Below are 16,171 nucleotides of genomic sequence, written 5' to 3' on the forward strand. Positions count from 1 at the left end.
AAAAAAAAAAAAAAAAGTCATGAACATACTTCTGTGTTGTTTGTTGTAATAGTGTTCACCAATGAGCAAGTGTATCCCCTGGATTACTTCCTTTGGAAACTATCCTTGGCTCAAAGGAGAGGTTGCCCAAGGGAAACATCCCTGAACTGCCCCTCCGGTCCCAGTCTAGCTAGAAATGGACAATAGTTTTGTTAGAGTACCAAATGAGTGGTCTGAACAAAGTATTATTTGTGCTCTTATGAATGTTTGAATTGACCCTGAGCTATAAAGGACATATTTATTGTGATCAAATTGTACTGATCAACAGAAAAGGAGGCACTTGGTTTTAAAACTTTTTTAAATTAAAAAAAAAAAAAAGAGTCGAATAGTCATTGGGAATAGACTTGAGGATGTGAAAACTGCCCATGTTAAGATACTTTGACTGGGCGCGGTGGCTCCAACCTGTCATCCCAGCACTTTGGGAGGCCCAAAGCAGGCAGATCACAAGATCAGGAGATCAAGACCATCCTGGCTAACGTGGTGAAACCTAATCTCTGCTAAAAATACAAAAAATTAGCCGGGCATGTTGGCGGGCGCCTATAGTCCCAGCTACTCAGGAGGCTGAGGCAGGAGAATCACTTGAACCCGGGAAGTGGAGGTTGCAGTGAGCTGAGATCACACCACTGCACTCCAGCCTGGGCGACAGAGCAAGACTCTGTCTCAAAAAAGGGAAAAAAAAAAAAGTAATTCAGCAATGGGAAATCGTGTGCTAAATATTTATTTAGCACTTAGCACATGCCAGGAACGGAGGACACAGCGCCTGCAAGGCTGTCCCAGCGCCGGTGCTCAGACCGCCCACGCCCAGGGTACTCAGAGGCCGACTCCTCCCACAGTGGCTCACTTTGGTTTTCTGTTTGTTGGTAGCCTCTGCATGACTCACTTGCACTTTCTGCCCAGTTCTTCCCAAGGCTGCTTTCTTCCTCTCATCCTCTGCTCATCCTCATCTTCCATTTCAGTTTGCACTCTCTAACAGCCTGTTGCTCACACCTGCCCCTAGGCATGGATGCGGCCTCTCTCTCCCTTTAGACTAGACAGAGACCTTGTCCTGACAAATCCATACAAAACGGCCACTCCTGCTCTGTGTTACGTGAATGCCCCACAGGTTGCCATTGCTCGATGGCGATGTTACATCTCCACTCTGATGTGTCACGGGCACACATTTAATTAAAGATAAGCCGATCATTCTAAGTGGCAATCCACTGTGTCATTTTGCACTTTTCTGGATGGCACTCCTCTCTCTCTGGGTCCCTTCTGTGGTGGTCACTGCGAAGCTCCCCTCGAGAGACACCCCACAATTATTCCACAGCCAGAGTCAGCTGCAGCCTGCCTGAGAAGGGTGCACCCTGGATGTGTGTTTCAGACCCAAGAAGAGGCTCTGTGTGACAGAAGCTGAGACTTCATTTAAAACCCAAACAGCGTCATTGCCATGGAAGGAGGAGGCAGATTAAGCCTTTTTCAGGAAACTATTTTTCTAGGCCAGATCTTCCCAGTTTGAGCATCACATTTGCAAATACTAAGGTAGTAAGGGGTCTGTCTGTGCCTCCTTGTATATGTCAAGTATTGTGCATGTAGTTCACATTTTTATATATTCTGGATACAAATCCTTTGTCAGGTATGTGTTTTGCAAATACTTTCTCACAGTCTGTGGCTTATCTTTCATTTTCTTAATGTCTCTTGAAGAGCAGATATTTTTAATTATTAGGTTTTTAATAAAGTCTAACATCAATTCTTTATTTTATAGATCATTATTTTAGTGTCATATCTTGGAAAATCTTCAACCCAAAGTCATAAAGATTTTCTTCTACAAGTTTAATAAGTTTTAGGTTTTACATTTAGGTATGTGATCCATTTTGAGTTGAATTTTGTATATGCTGTGAGGTGTGGGTCAAGATTATTATTTGCATGTGGATGTCCCATTGTTCCAGCATCACTAGGTTGAAAAGACTATTCTTCTTCCATTGAATTGCCTTCAAACCTTGTTAAAAAGTAATTGATGATATTTGTTGGAGTCTATTTCTGTACTCTGTATTCTGTTCCTTTGATCTATGTGTCTGTCTTCTCACTAATACCCCCACACTGTCTGGATTACTGAAGTTTTGTAGTCAGTCTTAAAATCAATTTGCTTTTCTTTTTAAACATTGTTTTAATAATTCTAATTCCTTTTTTCCATATAAATTTTAGAATTAACTTGTATAGAATATTTAAAAAACTTGTTGTCTGGGCATGGTGGCTCATGCCTTCCAAGCTACTCAGGAGGCTGAGGTGGGAGGATCACTTGAACCCAGGAATTTGAGGCTGCAGTGAGTTATGATTTACCGCTGCGCACCACTCCACTTCAGCCTGTGTAACAGAGTGAGACCCTGTCTCTCAAAAACAAACAAAAAACATATTGGAATGTTTTGATTGAAATTGCATTGAATCTGTAGCTCTATTAGGAGAGGATGATGGACAGTTTACAATATTGAGTCTCTGCATCCATGAACATGGTATAGCTTACCCATTTATTTGTCTTATTGATTTCTTTCATTTGTGTTTTGTAGTTTTCAGTACACAGACCTAGTATTAGTTAAATTGACACCTAAATATTTTATTTTTGTACTATTATAAATGGTACTTTAAAATTTCAATTTCTGTTTATTGCCAATATCTAGAAAGACCATTTTTTTTTGTATATTGATCTTTTATCCTGCAAATTCACTAAACTTACCTATTCTAGTAGCTTTTTTGAAAATTATTTGGGACTTTCTGTTTGGACAATCATGTCATCTACAAATAGATGACAAATAGAGACAGTGATGGGATATTTTTGTTTTCAATTTATATGCTTGTTATATCCTTCTCTTGTCTTATTGTACAATCCAGGACTCACAGTTTAATGATGAATAGTAGAAGTGAGAGTGGACATTCTTGCCTTGTTCCCAATTTTAGCGAGAAAGTGTTTAGTCTTTGGGCATTAAGTATGATCTTAACTATAGTTTTTAAGTGAATGCCCTTCATTGAGTTGAGGAATTTCCCTTCTATTTCTAGTTTGCTGAGAGTTTTTATCAGGAATTGGTGTAAAATTTTGTCACATCTTTTTCCACATCTGTTGAGATGATTATAAACTTTTTCTTCTAATGATACAGTAAATTATATTGATTGACTTTTGAATGTTAGCTTTCCATTCACAGGCTAAATCCCACTTAGTTGTAACATGTTATTCCTTTTATGTAATGCTAGATTAAATTTCCTAATATTCTACTAAGGATTTTTGCATTTGTGTTTATGAGGGATGTTGGTCTGTAGTTTTATTTTAATGTCTTTGTCTGGTTTTCGGTATCAAGGAAAAGCTGACTAATAAAATCAATATTCCTTCCTCCTCTATTTTCTGAAAGAGTTTATGTAGCATTTGCATTATAGTTTGTGTAGAATTAATACTATCATATGGTTCATTGTTTTGTCCATGCGTTTATTTGTATACGTGCATGTATTCAGAACCTCATTAAATTGTAAGTTTGTTCAAGGTCAGAGAACTTCTCTCCCCCAGTTGCCTTCATTATAATGTCTACTAACTGCTTGTGTTTGCGTGTGCGTGTGTTAAATATACATAACATAAAGCTTACTATTTTGATCATCTTGAAGTATAAGTTTAGTAGCATTAAATACCTTCACATTGTTGTACAAACATCACCACCACTCATCTCCAGAGCTTTTTTATGATCCCAAACTAAAACTCTAGACTCATGAAAACACTAACTTCCAATTTCCCCTTCCCCCTGCCCCTGGAAGCCCCATTCTACTTTCTGTCTGTATGAATTTGACTACCCTAGGGACCTCAAAAAATTGAGTCATACAATGTTTGTCCTTTTGTGTCTGTCTTATTTTACTTAGCATAATGTCCTCAAGGTTCATCCAGGTTTTAGCATGTGTCAGAATTTTATTCCTTTTTAAGACTGATTGGCCAGGCATGATGGCTCACGCCTGTAATTCCAGCATTTTGGGAGACCAAGGCAGGCGGATCACCTGAGGTCAGGAGTTTGAGACCAGCCTGGCCAACATGGTGAAACTCCGTCTCTCCTTCAAATACAAAAAAATGAGCTGGGCATGGTGGTACACACCTGTAATCCCAGCTACTCAGGCTGAGGCAGCAGAATCGCCTGAACCTGGGAGGCAGAGGTTGCAGTGAGCCAAGATTGCACCATTGCACCCCAGACTGGGGGACAAGAGGGAGACTTAGTCTCAAAAAAAAAAAGACTGAATAGTATTTCATTGTATGTACAGTCATGCACTGCATAACAACATTTTGGTCAATGACAGACCACACATACAATGGTGGTCCCATAAGATTCTGATACCATATTTTTACTGTGCCTTTTCTATGTTTAGATATGTGTGAGTACACAAGTACTTATCATTGCATTATAATTGCCTACAGTATTCAGTACAGTAACATGCTGTACAGGACTGTAGCCTAGTTGTGTGGTAGGCTATACCAACTAGGTATGAGTAAGTGTGCTCCATGATGTTCAAGAAACAACACAGCTCTCAGAATGTATTCCTGTTATTAAGCAATGCATGACTGTATAGACCACATTTTGTTTATCCATTCATCTATTGATGAACAGCTGGGTTGTTTTCACCTTTTGGCTGTTGTGAATCATGCTGCTAAGAACATTGGTGTACAAATACCTGTTCAAGTCCCTGCTTTCGGTTCTTTTGGTTATATCCTCAGAAGCGGAACTGCTGGATCTGTGTCTAATTTTTCGAGGAGCCAGCATACCATTCTCCACAGAGGCTGCACCATGCTATATTTCCACCAGCAATGTGCAGGAGTTCCAATCGCTCTACAGTCTAGCCAACACTTATTTTATGGTTTGTTTTTTAACGTGTAACAGTCATTCTACTGAGTGTGAAGTAGTATCTCCCTGTGGTTATATCATATTGCTTTGTGTAGGGTTTTGCAATAGTGGAGGCTTATTGGTTAAGATCAAGAGGCCAACACAGTCAGGCCCCTGCCTCTGGGCAGAACTGGGCATCATATTTGCAGTCAGTTATTGTACATCGTATCTCTCAACTTGCGAAATCCATCCATGGATCCAGAGTAAATTTCACCCTCAGTTTCCAGTGATGAAAGCAGGGGATGAGCTTCAAGGTCATTGAGGAAAGAGGCTTCCTGTGTTCTTCAAACAGAGTCTCAGGCAGTGTGGCTGGAGGGGGCATTACAAGGGTGGGTCTGGAGCCCCCAGTTGTCATTGGATATCTGACACCAATGATCAGAGTGACAGAGTACGAACCCCTCAGCTCTCTGGGACCCAGTAGACTAAGTAGATTGAATCAGGGCAGTGGTACTCAACCCTGGCTACACACTACAGCCACCCAGGGAGCTTTTATTTATTTACTTTTTTTTTTTTTTTGAGACGGAGTCTCGCTCTGTCGCCCAGGCTGGAGTGCAGTGGCCGGATCTCAGCTCACTGCGAGCTCCGCCTCCCGGATTCACGCCATTCTCCTGCCTCAGCCTCCTGTGTAGCTGGGACTACAGGCGCCTGCCACCTCGCCCGGCTAGTTTTTTGTATTTTTTAGTGGAGACGGGGTTTCACCATGTTAGCCAGGATGGTCTTGATCTCCTGACCTCGTGATCCGCCCATCTCGGCCTCCCAAAGTGCTGGGATTACAGGCTTGAGCCACCGCGCCCGGCCAAACTTCGTAAAATATTTTAAGATTTTTTTTTTTTTTACTTATTTAGAGACGGAGTCTTGCTTTGTCGCCCAGGCTGGAGTGCAGTGGCGCAATCTCCACTCACTGCAACCTCCACCTCTCGGGTTCAAGCGATTCTCATGCTTCAGTCTCCTGAGTAGCTGGGACTACAGGCGCACGCCACCGTGCCTGGCTAATTTTTGTCTTTTTTAGTAGAGATGGGGTTTCACCGTGCCGGCCAGTCTGGTCTCAAACTCCTGACCTCAGGCGATCTGTCCATCTCGGCCTCCCAAACTACTGGGATTACAGGCGTGAGCCACTGTGCCCAATCTATTTATTTATTTAAACAGGATCTTGCTCTGTCACCCAGGCTGGAGTGCAGTGGTGTGGTTGTAGCTCACTGCAGCCTCACATTCCTGGGCTCAAGCGACCCTCCCACCTCGGCCTCGCAAGTAGCTGGAACTATCAGTGCACCACCACACTGGGCTAATTTTAAAAGTCTTTTTGTAGAGATGGGGTCTCACTATGTTGCCCAGGTTGATCTTGAACTCCTGAGCTCAAGCGATCCTCCTGTGTCAGCCTTCCAAAGTGTTGGGGTTATAGATGTGAGCCACCACACCCAGTGAGGAGCTTTTAAAAATCCCCATTTTCAGGCCTCACCCTGGACCAATTACACCAGCATCTCCGGGAGTAGTGCCCAGGCCTCAGCATGCTCAAAGCTCTTGTTGGTTTCAGGGTGCGGCCAAGGGTGAGACCATGGATTAGAGCCATGGCTCCCATACCTGCCTGGGCATGAAAATCACCCGAACTGCTGACTTACAAATAAAGGCCTCCCAGTCCCTCCCCTGGAGGTTTTGGTTCAGTAGCTCTTGGGGGAAGGGATGCCTGCAATCTGTATTTTAGGTGAGCCTTCCAGATAAGTCTCAACACCAGACAAATCTTGGAAACACGGATCAGAGTGACCCTTCTCCAACCTTAACGTGCCTACACATCACTGAGGATCTTGTTAAACATGGACTCCAGTGAGTGGGCAGCACCGTTAATAAGCTCCAGGAAGGTGCTGAGGCAGCTGATCCAGGTGCCCACCTGGAGCAGGGATTAGAGAGCTCCCAAGGCACCTTCCACCTCCCTTCCTGAAGCATCTACCAGCCTGAAGTTCTGCAAACCCAGGGGCAGGTAGAGTGTCCGCCCCTGGCCAATCCAGGCACCCACTTCCCTTACCCACACCAGGAGGGTCTGCCCAGCACACCCTGTTTTCAGTATTCTTTGCTTTCACCCTTCTCCCTTTCCTGGCTCTGTAAATAAACAGCAGAAAACAGAAAACCAGTGGCTGGGGGTGTGCACAGGGCAGTAGCTCTCAGCAGAGTGGCCTGGGCTGCCCCTGCACCCCGCCACCTGGTCCTCCCATTGGGCGCGATGAACCAGGATAACCAGAAGCTACCAGCATGGAGCAGGGCCCTCCGCAGCGAGGCTGTCCCCAGCAGTGTGCTTCAAGCACCCATTTGGTGTCCTTGTGCGTCTGATCTTGCCAGCCTTTCACAAACCATTCCCTTGAATGACGACAAGCAGTCTTGATACGCTGGGTTAAAAATCTTTCAAATGGGGCTTGTTTATGAAGCAGCTTCAATTATCAGGGATTTCCAAACCTGCTTCCTTTCTACTGGCGTCGGCATCCAGAGCCGCCAGCCGCGGTGACAGCCGTGTTTTGGTGTTGCTGTTGGGCCTCGCAGTACCGGGGGTGCGAGGGGGGCCGCGTGTTCACAGCGTCAGGGATGAAAGCCGCTGCGACACCTGCACTCCCTGTGTTTACACACTCCCCGATCTCGCATGGTTTTTTTTTTTTTTTTTTTTTTTGATGGGTTGTCACCCTGTCTCACAGTGCTGAGATTACAGGTATGAGCTCCAGCCCCTGCACCCCGCTACCCTTTTCTTTTTAACTACACTTTTTTTTTTTTTTTTTTTTTTTGGTGGCTGTTATTTTGCAGCACATTGTGAATGGAAGTCATTATCAAGCACATGTGCAAGGAGGACGTGGCTTTTCATGGCTCCCGGCCCCTCCAGGCTGCTGGGGAAACAGTTGGACTCACTTCATGGAGGGGCAGCTGTAGTTTTATTTGCTTTTTTTTTTTTTTTGAGACGGAGTTTTGCTCTTGTTGCACAGGCTGGAGTGCAATGGCGCGATCTTGGCTCACTGCAACCTCTGCCTCCCGGGTTCAAGCAATTCTCCTGCCTCAGCCTCCCAAGTAGCTGGGACTACGGGTGCCCACCACCACGCCCGACTAATTTTTTTTGTATTTTTAGTAGAGACAGGGTTTCACTATATGGGCCAGGCTGGTCTCGAACTCCTGACCTCAGATGATCCACCAGCCTCGGCCTCCCAAAGTGCTGGGATTACAGGCATGAGCCACCACGCCCAGCCGGGCAGCTGCAGTTTTCATCAGGCACCAGTGAGGGGCTTTCTGGTGACTGGGCAGAAGCAAAGCTCAGTGAACAGCATGGGCAAAGTGAGAGAGGGAGAAGCAAGGCCACGGGAGAAGCTGACCTCAAAGGAGGAAGCGATTGTGCTCAGGGACTCACAGTTGTTTTAAGTTCACACATTTTCTAGAAGCAAGTGGCACTGGAAAAACTGAACATATGATGTGTCCTTTGGGTAACAATTGCAGGAAACCCAGCTTAGGCAAGAGAAGAGATAGATATATATTCATGTCAGTGACGTGCTGAGGCTGGCTACAGGCACAGCTTGATCCAGGGCCCCAAACAATGTCTCGCCATCTTTCTACTGTCATGGCGTGAACTTCATTCTCAGGCTTTCTATGGATGCGGGCCCCAGGCAACCCCGGGCTTCCACTTCATTGCCTTTGCAGCCTCAGCAGAAATGAAGCTCACTTCTCTCCAGCAAGCCCTGGGGTGGCCTCTCATAGACCTGGCTTGGATCAGCCTTGCATTCTAAACAAATCCCTGTGGCCAGGAGGAGCCAGCACTCAGATTGGTGACCTCTGGGCCTCCATCAGGCCCAGCCCTGCAGCCCTGGGGCAAACTAGTTCAGGAACCGATCATCATCCTGAAAGACATAATCCTGAATGCCATAATCCCAGATGTTAAAATCCTGAAAAGTCAGAAATTCCTAAAGTCTAAAATTCTGAAAATCACAATGCTGAAAGATCGAAATCCCAAAAATATAATTCTGGAAAAAAACATTTTTTAATTATTTAAAAGATGTTTATTTACATTTTGAAAAGGGGATTTATCTGAGATATTGAAAACACCACAGAGCATTTTGTGGCCACTTTACACAATAAAATTGGTCATAATAACGTATTCCACAAGCATAAACACAAGCATAAACACTCAGGTGTTTCACAAGCATAAACAAGCTTGTTTAACAAGCATAAACACTCCAGGTACACTGATAGCAGTCACACGGGTATTACAGTTTTGAGTAGATGAATCATCTTCATCAAGACATAGGTTAAAAATGAAATGTATAGATGCATATTACTATGGTTGGTAATTGTGGGAACCCAGCTTTGCAACTGTGGTCATCTGAAATACCATGACAGACAACCTACCTTTGTTTTTTGTTTTGTTTTTCAGATACGGGGTCTCGTCATGTTGCCTAGGCTGGCCTTGAACTCCTGGGCTCAAGGGATCCTCCCACCTCAGCACAACTTAAGTCTTTTGACAAGATTGACCAAAAACCCAGATGGGTCACCACCACGTATATAGTCATCCAGAGAGCTGAGCTCTCAAGAAACTTTATCCTTCTCAAATGCAGATGCATAAATGGGACATCTGGTCATTCACTGAGGAAGTTTTAAACTTTCCATGTCCATATGCAGGGCTCACACACAGTCAGCCTTGTGATAAGCACTTCCATGAAATCAAATTTCTGATGTCCAAGGCAGCAGAAGCACAGCCTGTCCAGCCCTCCGAGAGAGACCAGTTCGCCTTCTGTATTGGTTGTCTCCGGAACCCTGGCTGATTACGCAGGGCCCACCAACGCTGAGGGCAGGGTAGGGCTTCCGCACCCACCCTCTCAGACTCACCGCCCTCTCCTCTGGAGAAACCTGCACAAACATGCCCCAAAGAATCCTTTACCACCTTGCTAGGTGCTCCTTCATCCAGTCAAGGTGACACATAAAATTAAGTCCGCAAGTCCACCTATTGTCAACTTGGCACCCATAGGCACCTCCTGAAACCATATTTAGTTTCCAAGATGGTGCAACTAGCCTGGGCACCACTGAAAAGACACAAATCACTCAGAATTCAGCTTTCAGGATTTCCACATTTGGGATTTTAGTCTTTTGAAATTGTGATCTTCAGGGTTTTAGACATTATCATGTAGACTTCAGGGATTTTGAGCTTTCAGGATTTCAGCGTTTGGGATTGGGACATTGGGGATTGGTCTTTCAGGATTATGATCCATACCTGGTAGTTCCAGCCAAGCCACAGGGATGCGAGGGGATCAGGGTGGCGCCCCAGAGGGAATCGGGAGAATGAAAAGGTGCCTACAAGCCAAGGAGAACAGTGAACGTGAGGACAGCGTGTGGGATCGGGGGCAGCCCCAGCTTTGCCGAGGCCAGGTCCCTCATCTCCCTGTAGAACGTGAGGTTTTGACCCAGATTCATAATGACGTTTAAGGACCAGCAGCCCTTTGAGAATCTGACGAGCCCACCCAGCACCCAGGAGGGCACACATTCTCCATGTGGTCAGCAGTTTGTATCGAATTTCCGGGGCTCACAGGACCCGTGGGGTGCCTGGCTCAGAATCCCTGGCCTGGGTGTTTTCCAAGGCAGTGGATTCCAGTCACCAGGGCCACACTGGGCTCCCTCCAATGCCACTGACTCAGCAGTTCTGGGTGAGGGGCATAGTCATCCACTGTCAAAGGCTCCTGATGGGACTCTGATGCAGCTGATCCCTGGGAATTACAGGTCTAAGATCCCGCCCAACCCTAGGATTTTAGATCACTCTCAGTTCTACCAGTTAGATGAGTTTTTTTTTTTTGGGCGGTGGGGGGAGCAGGGATGAAAAAAAAATAAAAAAACAGGCAGCGGGCAGAGACTTTAAAAAGAATGCTAGGCCTGGGTACCGTTGGTTCATTTCTTCATTCCTTCACAAGCATTTCTTGAGCACGTGCTTTATTGCTCTGGACAAAGCAGGTGACACCTGTGCCCCAAAGGTAGGTCTGGGCCCCATGGGAACCAGTGTCCCATTGGACCTACCAAAGCGTGGCCTCTTGGCAGCCCGCTCGACACATCTGGAGAATTCCAAGGATGTCAGTGACTGGCTGCTTTTGTTCACTGACTTGGAGGAGGCAGTCTGAAAATAACTGAAAAGTCTCCCACCGTATTGTCGACTTGGCACCCATAGGTACCTCCCGAAACCATATTTAGTTTCCAAGACAATAACAAGGTAATAATCCCGCCTAACATGATACAGCTAGCCTGGGCACTGCTGAAAACGCACGAATCGCTCAGAATTTGGCTTTCGGGATTTCCACATTTGGGATTTTAATCTTTCGATTCATCTTTTGATTTAATCTTTTGATGATGCTAGGAGGGAAGCAGGGAGGTCTCATTTGTGTGTGTTTTCTCCGCACGTAGAGGTGCTTCTGGCCTGAGTTTACCTTCTTGAAAGTGAAATGAATACAGGGCTTTAGGTGCACACGGAGTGTTTGTTGTCACTGATGTTTTCTTGTTGTCGCTGATGTTGTCACCAACTTTGGCCCCAGTGGACACTGCACATGCCAGTCATAGGACCCCGTCAATGTCGTCAAGGAGGAGATTCTTAAATGTAGTGCCTAAATTCCATATGGTGAGCTGGTAAACGCTGGAGCTTCCTACTGTGTCCGACACGCAGCCAGCACTTGATAAATATATGTATAAATGAATTAAAGGGCAAACGAGCAAATAGTAAGTGAGCAATGGAATGTTCCAAAAGTTACTTTTAAAAAATGAACCAAGATGGTTCAGCGCTAGAAGACCTGGCTTAGCTCTGTGGGTGGGAGCTTCGGGGTCTTGGCTTTTCCCCAGCCCCACCTCTCCCAGCCAGAGCAGCCACACCTCTTGTCATTGTGTGTGTTCACACACTGTGTGAACAGGGCTCCTCGACCATGCACTTGGCATTTGGGCCCAGATCATTCTTTGAGGTGGGTGCTGTCCTGTACATTAGAAGGTGCTTTGCAGCATCACCGTCCAGCTGGGAAAACAAAACATGGCTCCAGACATTTTGCCAGATGGTTTCTGGGGGACAAAAATCACCCCTGGTAGAGAACCACTCTCCTAAGGTCTTATATAGGCCAGATATGGTGGCTCACGCCTGTAATCCCAGCACTTTGAGAGGCTGAAGAGGGCAGGTTTCTTGAGCCCAGGAGTTTGAGACCAGCTGGGTAAGATAGTGAGACCCCATCTCTGAAAAAAAGATACAAAAATTATCTGGGTCGGGTGGTGCGCACCTGTAGTCCCAGCTACTCAGGATGCTGAGATGGGCAGATCGATGGAGCCTGGGAGGTCAAGGCTGCAGTGGGCCGTGATTGTACCACTGCACTCTAGCCTGAACAACGTGAGACTCTGCCTCTAAAAGAAAAAAAAAAAAGGTTTTATATAAAGTAAGTGTTCCATTGTCCTAAAAAGGAGGGTGAGGATTAAACCATTGGAACTAGGCATTTGAGAGATGAATTTCCTGGTGCTCCCAGTCTGAGAATCAGGAGGAGTGAGCTTCATCTCTTCTGCTGGGTTCTGATTTGGGCTTATCGGCAGGAGCATCCTGCTCCTTTGGGTCCAGGGCTCCTTTCAGAAAGAGAAAGAGAGAAAGCGGAGAACAACCAAGCCCACCTCTCCAAGGAGGGCAGGGGCAGTCAGGGAGCCTGAACTCCCAGGAAGGGTATCCAGGAACGGTGATTAAATTATAAGAGCTGCCACGTTGGGGTACCGAGTCTGTGCAGACCTCACACTGAGCTTGTCACACACTTTATCGCGTTAAATCTTCAACACTAGGGAACTATAATTAGCCCCATTTTAGAGTTGGGGTAACTGGGTCTGACAGAGGCTGGGTCCGTAGTCCAAGCTCACACAGCAAGTCCATAGTGGAGGTGACAGTCTAGCCTCTCTGTGACTAGACTGTGTGGCTCTGGAGAACAAGAGGTTCCCCCAAAGCTCACCCAAACAATGATCCCCATCCCTGGGAGTCCCACCCCCAGGAGCGATGGGGGCTGAGAGCTGTCCCTGAACCAGGGGAGCTGAGAGTATCCTTACAGGGGGCCCTCCTGTCCCGCATCTGGCCCTGGTGACCTCCAAATGTGGTATCCCAGAGCCCTGAGCAGTGGCTCCAGTGGCTCCACCCACATGTGGAAATGATGCCCACGCTCGTCTGGGGTGACGAGAGTCCAGCCTGGGGTTTGCTCCCTATGACCATCTGCTTGTTCTTGTCTTAATTGCACCCAAAATCTAATGTATAGAGGTAACCAGGTGATGATACAGAGAAGTCAATGTCACTGAAAGAAGAGTTTATTACTCACAGCTCCCAAGAAAAGGGGGGCACGCCACACCATGCAGGACCACCTGGGGAGGCACCACAGTCGGTCAGGAGGCAGCAGGAGTGAGGGGATAGCGTGTCCCAGAAGGCAGACAAGTCACAGCAAGCATAGGATTGGGCAGTTGGAATAATTTTGACAGGCTCTGGTCTATAGGGATGCTTGGCACCCAGCCCTGTGGTGATTTAGGGCAGGAAAAATATTGGTTTGGGGTATGAGAGTCAGATGAAGGAAGCGGTTGGGGACACAGGCTCTGGAGTGGTTGGGTTGTACATGACAGGCAGTTTTGCAGGCGCATTGCTTGCTGGCTCTAGGAGTTAGCCAGCCCTGGGAGAAGCAGTCTCTCCAGGATTCGCAAGACCCGGGATGTCAAAGCATCATAAAATACAGGAAATAAAAACCATTATTAATATGGTTTATTTCCTTATAGGGTATTTTTCCTGAATGTGCCATTTGATTCCATCATGGAGCGGCTGACTCTGAGAAGAATTGATCCAGTCACTGGGGAGAGGTTTGTGCTGTGTTCCTGGCGATTGGCAATCTGGGGGCTGCCAGGGGCCAGACCCAACTGCCTGACCAATGCCATGGTGGAACCATTGCAGGGATAACACTGGTGACCACTGAAGGACGATTATCAAAATGGACTTTATCCAACTGGTTGTTCTGTGCAATATCTGTTGACCCTCTTTGCCTGGAAGAATAACCAGAAAATGTGTATCTAAAGCAACACAATGGTGAAATGTTCACCCACTCTATCCTGGGGTCAACAGCTTAATCTCGGCATGTGAAACAGCAGCCTGGGATGGGCGTCACCTGTGCGTTTCCTCACTGGCCTTTCCTCAACCACGATGCATCCCGGCGGTGGTTGCTGTACAAACACATCCCCACGGGCACAAGTTTCCTTTGAGGCTTCCCATAGTTACAGGAGGTAAATTCCGAGTTTGATTCTGCAGTCTGACCAAGTACAAGCACTGCACTCATGTTGAAATGCAATGGAAAACCTCACAGTCACTCAGAGGCAGGTGTTGCCATCTCTCCTGACAATCAGGGTCCCATTTCTTGGTAGGGACGCAGGAGTGGGGTGGGGCGGGGCAGGAAGGAAGTGCAGGGATTTTTCTAAAACGTAGACCTGATTTGTCATGGGAGTTTGTAGCTTTCCCATCTCAAGTACTGTGGCCTTCATGTCACCTTGTCCCTGGAGTCTCTCCCAACAGTGAACGGCTGTGGCACTTCCTTCCATCTCCACAGGTGCTGTAATGTCCCACTCCCTCAGCTAACTGTGAGCTCGGTAGGCAGAGCCAGTGCCTGTCCTGCTTACCATAGCACTGTCAGCGGCAGATTTAACGCTGGACTCAGTGCAGATAAACATTGAATAGAAGGGAGGAAAAAGGAAGAAGAGGCTGGGCACGGTGGCTCACGCCTGTAATCCCAGCACTTTGGGAGGCCAAGGCGGGTGGATCACCTGAGGTCGGGAGTTCGAGACCAGCTCGGCCAACATGGTGAAACCCCTTCTCTACTAAAAATACAAAAATTAGCTGGACAGTAGTGGTGCAGGCCTGGGAGGCAGAGGTTGTGGTGAGCCAAGATCATGCCACTGCACTCCAGCCTGGGCGAGAGAGTGAGACCCTGTCTCAAAAAAGAAAAGGAAAAGGAAGAAGAGAAAGGGAGGAAGGGAGGGAGGGAAGAAAGGGAGAGTAGGGAGGGAAAGAGGAAGGAAGGAGGGAAGGAGGGAGAGAGGGAGGGAGGAAGGAAAGAATTTGCCCATGTATGATTGTATTCTGTCCTTCTATCACTGATCTCTCTCCCTCTCCCTTGAGCGGAGAGCACATCATGGGTATCTCTGTAGCTCCAGCGCCCATCAGTCAAAGGTGTGCACACAGCGGTCCACAGCAGCAAATGTTTGGCGATGGTGGTGGTGGCCAGGACACCCCAAATTGGTCCACAATAGAGTAGAGGGTCCCCTTCTCCCCTGCTTCTGGGCCAGGCCGTGGGTCACCTGCTTTCCTTCCTCCCTTGCAGGTACCACCTCATGTACAAGCCACCTCCCACCATGGAGATCCAGGCTCGCCTCCTGCAGAACCCGAAGGATGCTGAAGAGCAGGTCAAGCTGAAAATGGACCTGTTCTACAGGAACTCGGCCGACTTGGAGCAGCTCTATGGGTCGGCCATCACCCTCAACGGAGACCAGGACCCATACACCGTCTTTGAATACATCGAGAGCGGCATCATTAATCCCCTGCCCAAGAAAATCCCCTGATGGGTTCAGAGCCAGGAGCGCCGCCCCAGGGAAAGAGTTAATCCCCTGCCCCCAGCCCCCCAACCTCTGCAAACTCCCCTAAAAAGCCAATAAAGCGTGCTGGGTACAGTCTCATGCGTCCTGAAGGTGAGGCGGCTGGAAGTTGGCCTCATGTAGGGGTCTGGGGACACAGGACAGGTGAAGCCCACAGTGGTGGTAAAGTGGAGTGCAGGCCGGGTCTCTGGAGTCAGACCTGGGACAAGTGGTGGTTCCAGCACCAGCGCGTGGTGTGTCCTTGGAGTCCCAACCCACAGAGTCTCTCTTCTCACAACCAACTTGAGGCTAGAAACCGTAGCCGCCTCACAGGCTTGCTGTGGGATAAGGAGTGGTGATGCCGATAAAGATCTCAGCACAGTGCCTGGCTCCAGAAGCACTCAACAAATGCAGCTTTTAAAACACCTACCTTGGCCGGGCGCGGTGGCTCACGCCTATAATCCCAGCACTTTGGGAGGCCGAGGCGGGTAAATCACAAGGTCAGGAGTTCGAGACCAGCCTGGCTAATATGGTGAAACACCGTCTCTACTAAAAATACAAAAATTAGCTGGGCGTGGTGGCTCATGCCTGTAGTCCCAGCTACTCAGGAGGCTAAGGCAGGAGAATTGCTTGAACCCAGGAGGCGGAGGTTGCAGTGA

The 16,171-nt window shown here is 47.2% G+C and overlaps 1 protein-coding gene across 2 annotated transcripts in view; it reads left to right on the plus strand.

The window, feature by feature from the left end:
- Nucleotides 1-15,614, plus strand: part of LOC105531589 (adenylate kinase 8) — a 151,538-nt gene extending 135,924 nt beyond the window's left edge. For both annotated transcript variants that reach the window (XM_011969543.1, XM_011969544.1), the window contains 2 exons: nt 13,674-13,754; nt 15,263-15,614. In XM_011969543.1, the coding sequence (XP_011824933.1) occupies nt 13,674-13,754; nt 15,263-15,500 (319 nt within the window). In that variant the 3' untranslated portion in view covers nt 15,501-15,614. The remainder of the gene's footprint in view (nt 1-13,673; nt 13,755-15,262) is intronic.
- Nucleotides 15,615-16,171: the final 557 nt, after the last annotated feature.

The sequence above is a fragment of the Mandrillus leucophaeus genome, unplaced genomic scaffold (genome assembly GCF_000951045.1).
Source record: "Mandrillus leucophaeus isolate KB7577 unplaced genomic scaffold, Mleu.le_1.0 Scaffold899, whole genome shotgun sequence".
NCBI classification, from domain to species: domain Eukaryota; kingdom Metazoa; phylum Chordata; class Mammalia; order Primates; family Cercopithecidae; genus Mandrillus; species Mandrillus leucophaeus.